Source organism: Tupaia chinensis, unplaced genomic scaffold, assembly GCF_000334495.1.
Source record: "Tupaia chinensis unplaced genomic scaffold, TupChi_1.0 Scaffold000099_1, whole genome shotgun sequence".
NCBI lineage: Eukaryota > Metazoa > Chordata > Mammalia > Scandentia > Tupaiidae > Tupaia > Tupaia belangeri.
Window position 1 is genome coordinate 3,535,415 of NW_006159563.1, and position 13,938 is coordinate 3,549,352.

Below are 13,938 nucleotides of genomic sequence, written 5' to 3' on the forward strand. Positions count from 1 at the left end.
CTTAAAACTCATGCTGGGCGCATGTGTGTGCATGCCCAAGATCCCGAGAGGAGAATGGAGGAGAAGGGATTGCGGCGTGACCATCCCCCCTGGGGGGTGATTTCTCGCTTTCTGTCTCTATGTCTCTCTCTGTCTGTCTGGTGAGCACACGCGCCCTATAGCGAAAAAAAAAAAACTCTCAAAAAATATATATAAGAAACAAGAAATAGAAAATCATTTATTGATGATAACATGTTTGGTCATATCCTTGGTTGAGCCAATATACAATGTATACTGGATGGAAAACCTCATTTTGTATACTGTATATTGATGTACAGTGAATGACCATAAATAAATAAATAAATAAAGCTACTGATAAAATAGTCAGGTTGCCACAATAATGCTATATTTTTCCTTAAATGGACTCAACTGGCACAGAGTGATCAGACCATTAAAACTGATCTTGTCCAAGCCCTTCACTGTTTGATGTGAAGACCAGACTAAAAAGGTGAGGCTGGTTGGCAGAGTCAGATTAAAGCTCAGATTTGCAAACCAACAGCCCCATTTCATAGCTGGACACTGCCTTAGGAGAGTAAGTGTCTTTAGAGACACTTGGATAAAGGTATCAGGATGGGTTACTCTTCCTTTACGTACAATGGTCACGGGTGTAGGGCCCATGAAGTTGGGCACCACACTCACACCTCCCCTGAACTGTAATGGCTACGGCTGTGCCCACGGTCAGTGAGGAGAGGTGATAGGCACACAGTGGCTTCCAGGACCAAGAGCAGAGACCAGCTCTGGCTATTCAAGCTGTCTGCCAGTCCACCCCCTGTCTCAGCTTGCTCAAGCTGCCCACTATGGAGGCTGAATGACTCTCCGAGGCCAGAAGCAAATGAAGAAAGGGAAGAAAGGGAATCTGGACACTCAAGTCAGCAAAATGGCCCTAAGGCTATTGCCAGCAAAGAGAAATAGAACCGAAATGTCCCGCACGCAGTCCTGTACTTACGCAGGGAGGAGGAAGGGAACTCGGTGAGAAGTGAAGGTTATAGGACATGCATATAATAACTAAAAACGATGAGGGCTACACCAGGCACAGGAAACCAACCATACGGCCCTAGTGTCCACTCATGCACGCAGCGCAAGTGGGAAAAGACACGGAGGGCATGTGAGATCTTCCTCTGGCACATCCGTGAACTAAACAGTGCCAGGTCATGTCAGAAGAAAAGACGGACTACCCGAGCAGTTCACACAGTTCACATATGCTCTGGGGAGAGTGAGGAGTTGGGCTCATGGTGTGGCTTTTCTACCTGGAACTGGAGACGGAAATTCTCGCGCAGGCACATGCACCGCTGAGAACACTCTGACTCCAGAGCGTCTGAATGGCCGAGCAACGCGGCCACCAAATCTGACAGCACCACCTTACTGGGAAACTCCGTCTCAGCGAGGGGATCAGTACACCAAGCTCGCCATCCAGGGATTCTCATCGCCACAAGAAAAATAATCAGTGTCTTGTCGTTTACTTTATGGTACTCTTCTAGCAACTACAGAGTTGCGAACAACGAGGGATTCCTGTTTGGGATCATTAGAAGAAGAGGGCATTGGGGACTGAGAAAAGGACAGGAAGGCTGACAGGGAAGCAAGCCTAAGAGTTGTTTTTTTTTGTTTGTTTGTTTGTTTTTGAATAATTATTTTATTTAACTTTCTTCCTTTCTTTCTTTTTTTCTTTACTTCTTTCTTTCTTTCTTATTTTAATTTGACTGGAGCAGGGCAGAGTGAGAAAGAGAGAGAGTAAGCCGCCAGGTCTGGGACTCAAACCACAGCTGGCCAGTGCCCTCAACTACCATGCCACCCGCCGACCCCGGCTAAAAGGTGTTTTTAAAGTTTTGGAAGAGAGGAGCTGAGGCTGATAAACCTAGGCCAGCCTCATGCTGATGACCATGTGAGTCTTGGTGTGAACTTGTCCTGGGCTAAGCTGACGCTGGGGAAGAGAACCCAGTCAGCCCGTCTATTGAAACTACTTTGCATCTTGAGATACACTGGGGTCCCAGGAATTACATGACAAGACTCTGAAGAAAAAAAAAAAAAAAAAAAAAAATGAAAACCAGGACCGGCAGTTGGCATAGGTCAGCATAATGGCTATGTCGCTGGACTCCCATGTAGTCGACTGTGGTTTGAGTCCCGGACCTGGTGGCTTAAACTCATATTGGACACTTGTATGTGCATGCCCAAGATTCCAAGAGGAGAATGGAGGAGAAGGGATTGCGGTGTGGCCATCCCCCCAAGGGGGTAATTTCTCACTTTCTGTTTCTCTGTCTCTCTCTGTCTTTCTGGCAAGCACATGCACCCTATAGCAAAAAGCTCTCAAAAAAAAAAATAATAATAACAAAAAACCCACCATGTAAACTAGAAATTACAAGAAACAATTAAAACAACAACAAACCCAATGCTTTACCATCTCATCTCATAGCAATATAATTCACACTTCACTGGGCCTTAAAAGAATGAAATTCAAAGTCCGCTTTTATTTACTCCCCTTGTTTTTAGATGGTAGTGATGCAGTAGTTAAGACACAAAATAAAATGTTGTGGTATAGCGGGTGGTGGCAGAAGAGAGAGGAGTGAGACGGATGATTAGACAGGCTTGAAAAATCTCATTTTTGTGTTTTACCTGCAAGAAGGCAAAATGTATTTATAATCAGTTCACTGAAATTGCGGAAAAGAGAGACTAGACATTTCCAGTGAACTAAGGATGGTTCTCCAAATTTGAATCATATTGGGTCTAGTTTTATTTATTTAGGAGGTGTAAGATGGAATTTTTATATCTTTGTTTAGTGTGCTAGCTTTGTTGCTTCTATTGTAATGAGTATTCCCAAATCTCACTTTTCCCAATGAGTAATTTCTCTTACCACAGGGATTTTAGGAGCCAAGCTCTTGGAGTGAAACTATCAGATGGACTGTCATTACCAAGGACCATGCAGTCATTGGGTGGAGGTGCCACTGCTGCCAGCTGCCTCTTGGCACAACTCCACTCACAGAGAAGGCCCTTTGAACAGGGCTCCCAGGGTGGCACAGTGCACTGGCCCTGCCATGGTTCCAGGGCTCACAGGTGACTACTACTGCCTGGGAAGGTGAGGGGAGAGGGGAGCCCTGTGTCACCATGTCATGTCATTTGTAGATCTGATATAGTGCATGCAGGTAATCAATCGTGCGTTTGATTAGATCCTGTATCTACTCTGCCCTTTCTAGGTTCCAATTTCAAGATTTCAGATGCTTAATTCCAAATAATGAAGAGATGTTGTACATGCATAAGAACTTGAAAAATTGATTAGAAACAAATCCCCGAAAGTAATTAACAAGGCTACTGAATTACCTGTGCGTGCTTTGAGACCCAGTGACGGAGGACATTCAGCACTCGGTTGGTGGCTGTTCTCCGTATAATAAACTCTTTGTCACATGTTCTCTCTGTATTGTTAAATCCTTAGAAGGAAAAGAAACACACATACATTATGGTTAAAATCAATTCCCAGAAACCTAGAAAAGGTCATTTGTTTGGAGATATTGATTAATGAAATACACAAATGACACATCTTGGCAGAAAGCTGCAAGTGACTTCAGACGGTCGTGAATCCTGCTCACCTATTATACTCTCAGCAACAAGGCCACTGCCTAGTTACAGGTACGATTAAATGAATAATGTGCATGTATTATTAAAGGCCACTGTTAAAGCTAAGACTGTTCTAATGACACTTCCATTGATGCCCATCTTGTTCTATAATGTAAAAGTCAGCATTAATACCTTTGTCCCAAAGTGATTATATAACCAATAACATTTTCAATAATTTCAGATGGATAAGTACACACTTGGCCCATAGATAGCACAGGTACGTTTTTGTGCATCTACCTATTAAGGAGCAGTATGGCATAATGGTTAAGAACAAGGATTCCATGACTAGACTTCCTGAGTTTCCTGGCAGCTACATCACCTTTCTGGTGACCAATTTCCTCAAGTCTCTACTTTATAGAATTAATAAGTAGGCCTATGTCATAGAGTTGTTTTGGGACTAAATTTGTTAATACATGTGAAGCATTTAGAATGGCACCTGGAACAATGATGAGAGCTCAATAAATGTTAGCCACATGGCAATTCAATATCGTTTCAATATCTTCTAGTCTTCTCTGTGCAAGGCTATGTCTCTATTCTGGCCAAACTTTCATTATTAAGAAACTATTTCAATTTTAAACGATTCTGCCTTCCAATCATATTTAAATGACACATTTCCTTTAAAAATTCATTAAAACCGTACATAACTTCACCAGCAAACTTCATGAAAGAGCTGTCTGTACTCACCAATTTCATTTCCTCTAATCGCTCTATATCCTACTCCATCTCCTCCTCACATCTCCACGCCAAAACAGCTTCTATTAAGATTTTCAGAGAGGGACCAGCAGATGGTGTAATAGCTATATCACTCGAATCCATGTAGTCAACCACAGTTCAAGTCCTGGACCCAGTGGCTTAAACTCACGCCGAGTGTGTGTGCATGCGTGCCTAAGATCCTGAGAGGAGAATGGAGGAGAAGGGATTGGCAGTATGGCCATCCCCTCTGGGGGGAGGGGGGGCAGTGATTTCTTGCTTTCTGTCTCTCTCTCTGTCTTTCTGGCAAGTGCACGCATCCTACAGCAAAAACCCCTCCAAAAAAAATAAATATTTTCAAAGAGATAAAAGGAGCAACAGGGAGACTCTACAATCCTAGAGATAGAAGGACCAATGAGCAGGCCCAAGCCAAGCCATTCAGCTTTAGCTCATCAGCAGGGAACTCTGCCAAGCCTGCAGTGGGTGAAGGTAGGGCTCTCCAGCCTAAAGAACCAATACCTGGTTCCTGCAATCCCAGAGAAAGAAAGGGCAACAGGGAGATCCTGCAATCCCAGAGATAGAAGGTAGGAGCTACCACCCCACATGTGCTGATGCCATTCTGCCCCTCACCTATCTAGGACCAACACAGGCCCAAGCCAAGCTCCTCAGCCTTGGTTCATCAGCAGGGACCCCTGCCTGGCCTGCTATGGGGGAGGTGGGGCTCTCCAGTTCATATGGTACGCTCATGAACCAAGTGAAGTAGTCCACCACCTTACATTCTACCTGTCAGTGCAACCTCCATCATTGGGAACAGTCAGGTTTGGGTACTGGGTATTCAAGAGCCAAACACCTGAAAATAGGAGACTGGAGGAAGGGAGAGAAACTCCCCTCTGAATGCCTAAACCTTAAACTGCTACCATGGATTCTACATTCCCATCCACAGTAGAAAAGGGAAACTGACACAGAGCTTACACATATAATAAGAAGTGCAGGAGCACACAGCTACAGAAACATACTCCAGAGTAGGAAGAAGGCAGTATATCACCAGATGACTAATCAAAGCAGAGACCAAGGTAACAGGAGAAAACCAGGAAACATGTTCCTCTCAAAGAATCTTAACTTCTCACCAACAATAAGTAAAATACAAGAGATCACAGACATTTCAGAAAAAAAAATCATAATATTCATTGTAACACTACTCAACAACATGCAAGAGAAAGCAGTGAACCAATTCCAAAAGGTGAGAAAATCCTTCCATGACAGTAAAGGGAGAACTTCATAAGGATATAGACATACTGAAAAAGAACCAAACAGAACTCTAGAGTTAAAGAATATATTGCAGGAAATCAAAACCTCCCTTGAAATTATCAACAACAGATTAGACCACATGGAAGGAAGAATCTCTGACCTTAAAGACAAAACCTCCAACTTAGTCCAAGAAATTAAAAAGAATAGAAGAATAACCGTTAAAATGAGAACAATATGTGGCAAATCCTAGACACCATTAAATGGCCAAATAGCTATATAATAGGTATTCCAGAAGGTGGAGATATAGATAAAGGCATAGAAAACATTTTTTATGATATTATATTATATATTAGCTGAAAACTTTCCAAATTTAGAGAGGCATGGGACATCAAAATTCAGGAGATATGAAGGACACCAAGTAGATATAACAAAAGAATATCCTTTCCAAGGCATATTATAGCCAAATTGGTAAAAATCAAGGACAAAGACAAAATTCTAAAAAAAGGCAAGAGAGAAACACCAAGTTACTTACAAAGTTTACTCCATTAGACTAACACTGGATCTCTCAGTTGAAACCATGCAGTCAAAGAAAGAATGGAAAGACATATTTAAAACTCTGAAAGAAAAGCAATTTCAGCCAAAAGTACTATACCCAACAAGGTTATCCTTCAAATGGGAAAGAGAAATAAAATTATTCTCAGATAAACAAATGCTGAAAGAATTCTCCAAAACAAAACTAGCTCTTCAGGAAATGCTTAAGGGACTACTATATCAAGAAAGCTAGAGAGAGACAAACAGAAGCAAATGCAAAAACAAGTAGAAAAAAGGTAAGTCTCCACATATTTATAAAAACATTAAATGTTGGGAATAAATGTAGATTCAACAAATGTACACACAAGCAGGTTTCAATACATATATATATATTTATTTATTATAACCATTATTCATTGTATAAAACTAGAAAATAGAGCAAAAGTCCAAAATGTTACAGCTGAGTCTTTCTTCGGAATTAATTTTTTAAAAGGCTAAAATAAAGAACTTCGTAAAGCCTATAAATCACCAAATCACTGGCTTTACTATGTCTTCACTTTTAAACATCTCTTTCCAATTTTGTTTTATCCTTGTTTTTTCAAGGTCTTCTTTATGCACAATACAGTACTATGGTCTTACAAGGATGCACAATGTGTGAGTAACATCATTCTTCTTCTATGTCTTCCTCATGAACTATTATTATGTACAATTCTATCTATCTCTAACTGGACCAATGTCTGCTACCCACAGATTTTTTTCAGATTATAAATTCATCTCCCACAGTTTTCTACATGGAAATTACAAATTCTTCTTTCACTGGCTATGTTAAGACTATCCTTGTCAATTCATGCTTTTGTTTGTTGCCTGATTTTTAATCAACATTTATTTTTAGAATTGTATACATCACAGTGAAAAATGTTACAGACAATTCAGTCCATACTTGCAGAGTAACCACTGGGGCCTGTTTCCAATGTTCACAACATAATGTTAAATGTTGAATGTGGTGAATGTGTTTATATCCTCAATTTGTTTATTGTACACTGCATGCATGCTTTTAAAGACCATTCTGTAACCTATGAAGATGTGTGATGGTTATATGTAAATCATAAATTACAATAAATATTTAAATAGAATAAAGAGTTTTAATAACTTCTATCTCCCTATGTCCAAGGGATTTTCTATAGTCCTAAGATATCTCACCTAGACCCACAACTTAAATGATCAGATGATCAGTAAATTACTCATATGTTTATACCTCTAGATCCCTTTTCTGATTTCCAGGCCCTTATATTATGTTGCCTTTTAATATACTCCTCTTTGATGTGTCAAACCCACCTCGATACACCTACAAGACAAACCCATGGTCTTTCCCAAAACTTTGTTCTGTTGTATTCTCTGTCTCAATAAAGAAACACCATCATATAACCAGTTATATAAGCCTGAAACTTTGCAATTATTTCTTTCCCACCTCTCTCTTGCTTCTCAATAATTTTACCTGCTAAGTAAATTTTAAATGTGTCCACATCTTCCTATCTACAAAGTCAAAACCAAGATTGCACTATCAGCAGATATACAAGCATGAAGATGGCTAACTAGTGAGAAGAGAATAGAGTGGGAGATGGGAAGTGAGAAAGAACAGAAAGATGGAAATAAAAGTGAAATGTTAGAAGAGAAAAGCAATTGTAAGAGAGCTGCTACTCCTTTTAATATATTTTAGAAAATGTTGGTTAACAGATATAAAATTACAGTTATACAAGAGGAATATGCTCTAGTGTTCTGTAGCACAGTAGAGTAACTATATTTAACAATAACTTATCGTGTACTTCAGAATAACTAATAGAGAGGACTTTGACTGTTCTCAACACAAAGTAATGATAAATGTCTCAGATGATTGATATGCTGATTACCCTGATTTAATCATTACCCTTCGTGTATTCATGTACTGAAAAATCACACAGTACCCCATACTACAATTATTATGTGTCAATTAAAAATTAATAAAAGAAATAATGTCTACCTGATCTAGTCTCTGAAAGGGGGTGGTGAGGAAAGAAGGAAGCCTCTTCCATCACTGATCCAGGTATGTATGTGTCAGTGTGGGTGGAGAGAGGAGTTGACTTTGAAAGACAGACAACCAAACAGAAGGAACTTTCTACTGCTCTTCATATGATTTAGTATCACAGATTTAGAGACCACTGAAAGAGTTTTCTTTATAAAATTTCCTATATTTCCATGAATTCAAATCTCAACCTGTATTACTATTTAGATTAGCATTTGTTCACACCACTTGACTGATCTTCATAACTGCTTCGAATAACGGTGTTATTGAAACTTTTTGTCCAGATCAGTTTGGTAAGTTTGTCAACATATCCCTTCTGCTCAGAGCTCATTAAGTGTCACTCACAGGGCTCAAAATCCCCTGGGAACCTAAGCAAGCATCGAGTCTGCTCTTCAACAAGGCCCACTCAGTCGGCACAGCCAGAACAATTCATATCTAGATGCAAAGATCACCAGAATAGAGGGATCTGGCACAGACAGGTCCAGCCCCCCATGTGTGGCAAGAGCACTGAGAACCAGGCAGTGAAGGTGCCAAAGATACACCTCCCACCTAACCCCGAGCAGGTCACCATGACAGGGCTCCAGATGGATCAAGAATAGCAGGGAGAAGTACTTCATCTCTCCATGGTTTAGTTTTCTCACTCAAAATGAAGAGAATTGCACTAATACAAAATTGTTTGAAAGATTGGATACTTGCTGTAAAATAAGAATCAGTCCACAATGGTAGACTGTTTAGTTTACTAAAAGAATATTTACTATAAAAGAATATAAAAGAGTACTATAATTACTCCCTATCTATAACAGGTTTCATCCACCAGCTCCCTGGGCCCAGTGGTTCTCATAATATACTTTCAATGGAATGTTAATTATAAGGACCCAGGAATGCAATAAAATGTGATGGACACCAATATCTTCATTTCCTTCCTGCAGGATCTTTCCACTATTTGATCAACACATGGAGGTCTTTGATTTTGGAGGAAAATATGCTTCCTGTTCTGCTTAAACCACTGGCAATTTAGAAACGCCCCAAACCAGGGATACACGAACCACCTATAAGGGGCATCAGATTTCGTAAAAGCAGCACAATACGTCTATCATTTGTGATGAGATACAGAAAGAATGGTAAACTCAGTATTTTCTTTGCTTTCAGTTTTCAAGGAAATCAGTAACTAAGACCATCTATTGAATTGTTTTTATGGTTTTTATAGATTATGTTTAAAGTTTATTATTTATTTCTTCCATGAAAGGCAGAGAGAAAGAGAGAGACAATGTTCTCAACAGGGTCTTGATGTTGGGAACCAATTCCAGCCTTCAGCCATCCCTGGATCATGGGCAACTGCATGCCCAGCATCCTCAGGGAGATCTCCAGAGTTGAACGAGGAACTTTCTGATGTGGGACTGCATGGCAAAGCATTGTGTCTTACTGCTGCACTGCCATATAGCCCCAGCCTTTTAGATTCTTAAAGGAGTGATTGCATATTCAGTTTAAAATAAAACTTATTGAGAACTGTTGCACATTTTTTTCATCCTCACAATCCCATAAAACATATTCCTTGTTTTACAGATGAGAAAACTGAGGTTCAGAGAAGTCCAACATCTAGCTCAGGACACAGAAGAGGGCAAAAGGAGAGCCAGGGTTTACGGACAGATTAAGGCTTGTAATCACAGCTCTCCCCACAGAAACATGCCGCCGAGTGTGCGTTCACAAGGAGCAGCAAGTTGCTCCTGTTGGTTGCTGTGTAACTTTTAGCCCTCACATTACTGCTGTCACCAGCTTTTGTGCTGGAGAGACATGGGACTTGAATACCTCCAGTGTGGGGGTGAGAGTGACTCCTGCAATGCCGAATGGGGGCAAGGAGCAGGTGAGAAGTGGAGCTGTAACACTAGCAAGCTTAAATGACTTGAAAGAAAACTGGCTGGGGCAAGAAGGAAAGAGGTCAGAAACTATGCAGTGACACAGATCTGTGGGAAATGAAAACTTGAACCAGTTGGAAAATAAAATACAGGGCCCAGCAGCTGGTGTAATGGCTATGTCGCTGGACTCCCATGTAATTAACTACAGTTTGAGTCCTGGACCCAGTGGCTTAAACTCAGGCCAGGTGCGTTTGAGTGCGTGGCCAAGATTCCGAGAACAGAATGAAGGAGAAGGGATTGCAGCGTGGCCATCCCCCCCTGGGGGATGATTTCTCGCTTTCTGTCTCTCTGTCTTTCTAGAGAGCACACATGCCCTATGTCAAAAACCTCTCCCAAAAAGGAAAAAAAAAAAAAAGATAGGAAAAAAAATTGCCTTTACTTCAGAGGTAGACATTGAAACACACTGTATTTGAGAGGAAGGAACTTGGTAAAGAAAATAAAAATACAGCAATCTTAAAACAAAAGCTGGGGTCATCCAGTGGCATGGTGGTTAAGGTGGCTGGATCCCACATGGCCAACTGCATGGTTGGTTCAATCTTCTGACCTGGTGGCTTGTAAAACAAAAACAAAACAAAACAAAACACCACCACCACTAGGTGTATGTGAGTGCTTGTCCAAAATTTCAAAAGGGGAAATAGAGAAGAAGGACTTGTGGTATAACCATCTTACAGGGGTTATGGAGGGTTTTCTCACCTTCTCTCACTCTCTCTCTCTTTCTATCTCTGGTGAACACATGTTCTCTCTAGCAAATTAAACAAAAACAAAACAAAAATCTGAAAAAAATATAAAATTCTCTTGGTCAGAGGTTTTTTAAAGCAAAATCAATATTACTCAGAGAGGCCTTTGAAAATACAGCTAATGCTCTAGAAATGACTAGTATGTAGAACACCAAAGGAGGGGCCAACAGGTGGCGTGGTGGTTAAAGGCACTGGACTCCCACATGGCTGACCGCGATTCAAGTCCTGGACTGGGTGGCTGCCTTTCTCACTTTCCCTCTCTCTCTCTCTGATCAAAATAGAAAATAATAATAATAATAAAGTTAAATAAAATAATTCTTTTTTTGAAAAAAGAACACCAAAATAAATAAATGGAACAAGCTTCAAATTGAAATTTCCTGAATTTTTTTTTACAGGTTCCACTTCATAGCCAACTTTTTTTTTTTTTTTTAGTTTTTTTTTTTTCTTTCTTTCTTGGAGAGGTTTTTGCTATAGGAAGACAGGAAGACACAGAGAGAGAGACAGAGAGACAGAAAGCAAGAAATCACCGCCCCCCCCCAGGGAGGGATGGCCATGCTACAATCCCTTCTCCTTCATTTGCCTCTTGGGATCTTGAGCACACATGCACATGTACCCAGTGTGAGTTTAAGCCGTAAGCCACCAGGTCTGGGACTTGAACTATGGACAGCTACATGGGAATCCAGTGACATAAACATTACGCCAACTGCTGGTCCCCATAGCCAACTTTTTGAAAAAAGGAAAGGAGGAAGGTTTTCTGCACATTTGTCCAAATTCTGTGATGGGCATTAGCTACCTCCTACAAGTAAGATGTGACATATGAGCCTGACATGGAACATGGGGCAGGATGGTGGTGCAGTGGGAACACGCAAAACCCTGCAAGGCTGGCTCACAAGAGAAGGTTTCAAGTTCTCATCCAGAGACTTCCCTGAGTGCACCTGGCACGTGCATGCCCACGATCCTGGCTGAAGGTGGGGTGGACTGTGGCATTGGGGCTTTTTGAGCCTCTGTTTCGTGTCTCTCTCTTTCTCTCTCTTGTTCATGGAAGAAGTTTAAAGAAAGAGCTCATTTTTCTTTTTCATTTTTTTTTTTTAGAGGTTTTTGCTATAGGGCGTGTGCGCTCACCAGAAAGACAGACGCAAAGACAGAAAGCAAGAAATCACCCCCAGGGGGATGGCCACACAGCAATCCCTTTTCCTCCGTTCTCCTCTTGGGATCTTGGGCAGGCAGGCACACACGTCTGGTGTGAGTTTAAGCCACTGGGTCCTGGACTCAAACTGTGGTTGACTACACGGGAGTCCAGCGACATAGCCATTATGCCAACTGCTGGTGCCAAGCTCATTTTTCTTTAAAAAAATATTCAAATCCTTGGCATTAAGTAAATTTTCCCCAAAAACCAAAATAATAATAACTTTAAAATTCTTCAAAGCATTTCTTTCCAAAGAATCCTATACACACATTTAGAAATGTTTTTCCCTGGGGATGGAGGAGTGAGCAACAGCTTCTACAAGTATAGTATATATAGTATATATAGTATACATAAAGTGTGTGTAAAGTTGTGAAGCTCATGTGCTTTTGTATGTGAGAGACAGAGTAGGGGGCAATGGCCACAAAATTAGTTGAGATATTCTGAAAAGGCCAAAGCAAAGAATTTTAGAAGTGATTGAGAGGGGGAATAAAAACAAGCTATTTTCTCCCCCTCCATTCTTCGAAGGTAAGAATTTATACAAAGAGATTTGAATAGCTAAACACAGTAGTCTTTGTCATTAGAAAACGAAACAGGGCCAGCGGGTAGCATGGTGGTTAAGCCACTGGATCCCACATCGCCAACTCTACGGTTGAGTCTCAGACACAGCAGCTTGAAAATCATGTCAGGCTCATGTGCGTGCATGCCCAAAATCCCAAGAAGAGTATGGAAGAGAAAGACTGGAGTGGCCACCTGCCTCCTACATGGGGTGTGTGTGTGTATAAGTGTGATTTCTCACTTTCCCTCTCTGTGTCTCTTCCCAGTGTGCATGTGCCCTATGGCAAAAATATTAAAAACAAAAAACAAGAAAATGAAACAGAGTCCAGAAGGTCGTGTAGTGCTTGGGTCTCTGGACTCCCACGTGGCTGACTGCAGTTTGAGTCCTGGACCTGAGAGCTTGCTTTCTCACCCCCTACCCCTTCTCTGTCCCTCTCTGGTTAAGTTAAAATAAATAAATAAATAAACTAACTAACTAACTAACAACTTAAGTAAAATAATTATTTTTTTAAAAAAGAAAAGAAAATGAAACACAATTGTGGAGGGAAGTTAGAAGCCACAAAGCACACATCTAGCCCATTTTAATCCCATGTAAAATTCTCATTAAGCATCTTTGTGCCAACTACATTTGTACAAGCTGGGATTCAGCAATAAACAGGGAAAACTAGCTACACACAGGAACCTACTATGCTCTACTGGAAGAAGGTGGAAACAATATGTCATGGCAATTGCATTTACTAATCATAAACACAGTAGCCAGATCAGGTTGGAGAAAGCCTTTCTAAAGACCAGGCACATGAGCTGGATCATAAATGATGAAACAGAAGTCATCATGTGAAAATGCGGGGCAAAAGTGCGTCCAGCAGAAGGAACAGTAAATGAAAAGGCGGAGACAGCTCAGCATGGCTGAGAGACAGAAAGCAATCCAGTGTGGCTGGAGCCCTGCAGATACGAGGGCAGAAGGCCAAGCAAGTGAGAAGAGTTTTGGCTTCGGTGAAATGTGGGTCATCGGTGACCCGGATCATAGCCAGCTCAAGCGTGGCGGAGTGGAAGTCCAAGAGAACAAACCGAGGAAAGAAAGGAGAAGATGAAGTGAAGACATTAAGTGTGAGCAACTCTTTCAGGACATTTGCTTTGGAAACAATAGCTGGTAAAACGGGTGCTATTAGGCAGGCTGGCGAGCTGCCCAGGACGGGCGAGTAAAGGGAAACATGGGTGTTGAGAGAGAAAAGGGTAATTGCCGGAAAACAGCTGAGGAGGTGAAAAGGCATGGGATGGGGGTGACGTGGAGGGGTCGACCCAAGAGCAGAACAGAGATGACTCTTCCAGAGCTGCTGGGAAATGGCAAAGAACGAGACTGAGAGCAGAGGGCTGGTG

The 13,938-nt window shown here is 41.2% G+C and overlaps 1 protein-coding gene across 1 annotated transcript in view; it reads right to left on the reverse strand.

Annotated features, from left to right (window-relative positions):
* RASGRF2 (Ras protein specific guanine nucleotide releasing factor 2) overlaps window positions 1-13,938 on the reverse strand; it is a 289,250-nt gene that overhangs the window by 46,255 nt on the left and 229,057 nt on the right. Inside the window, 1 exon segment of the mRNA XM_006143501.3 lies at window positions 3,349-3,455. Within this exon segment, the coding sequence (XP_006143563.1) occupies window positions 3,349-3,455 (107 nt within the window).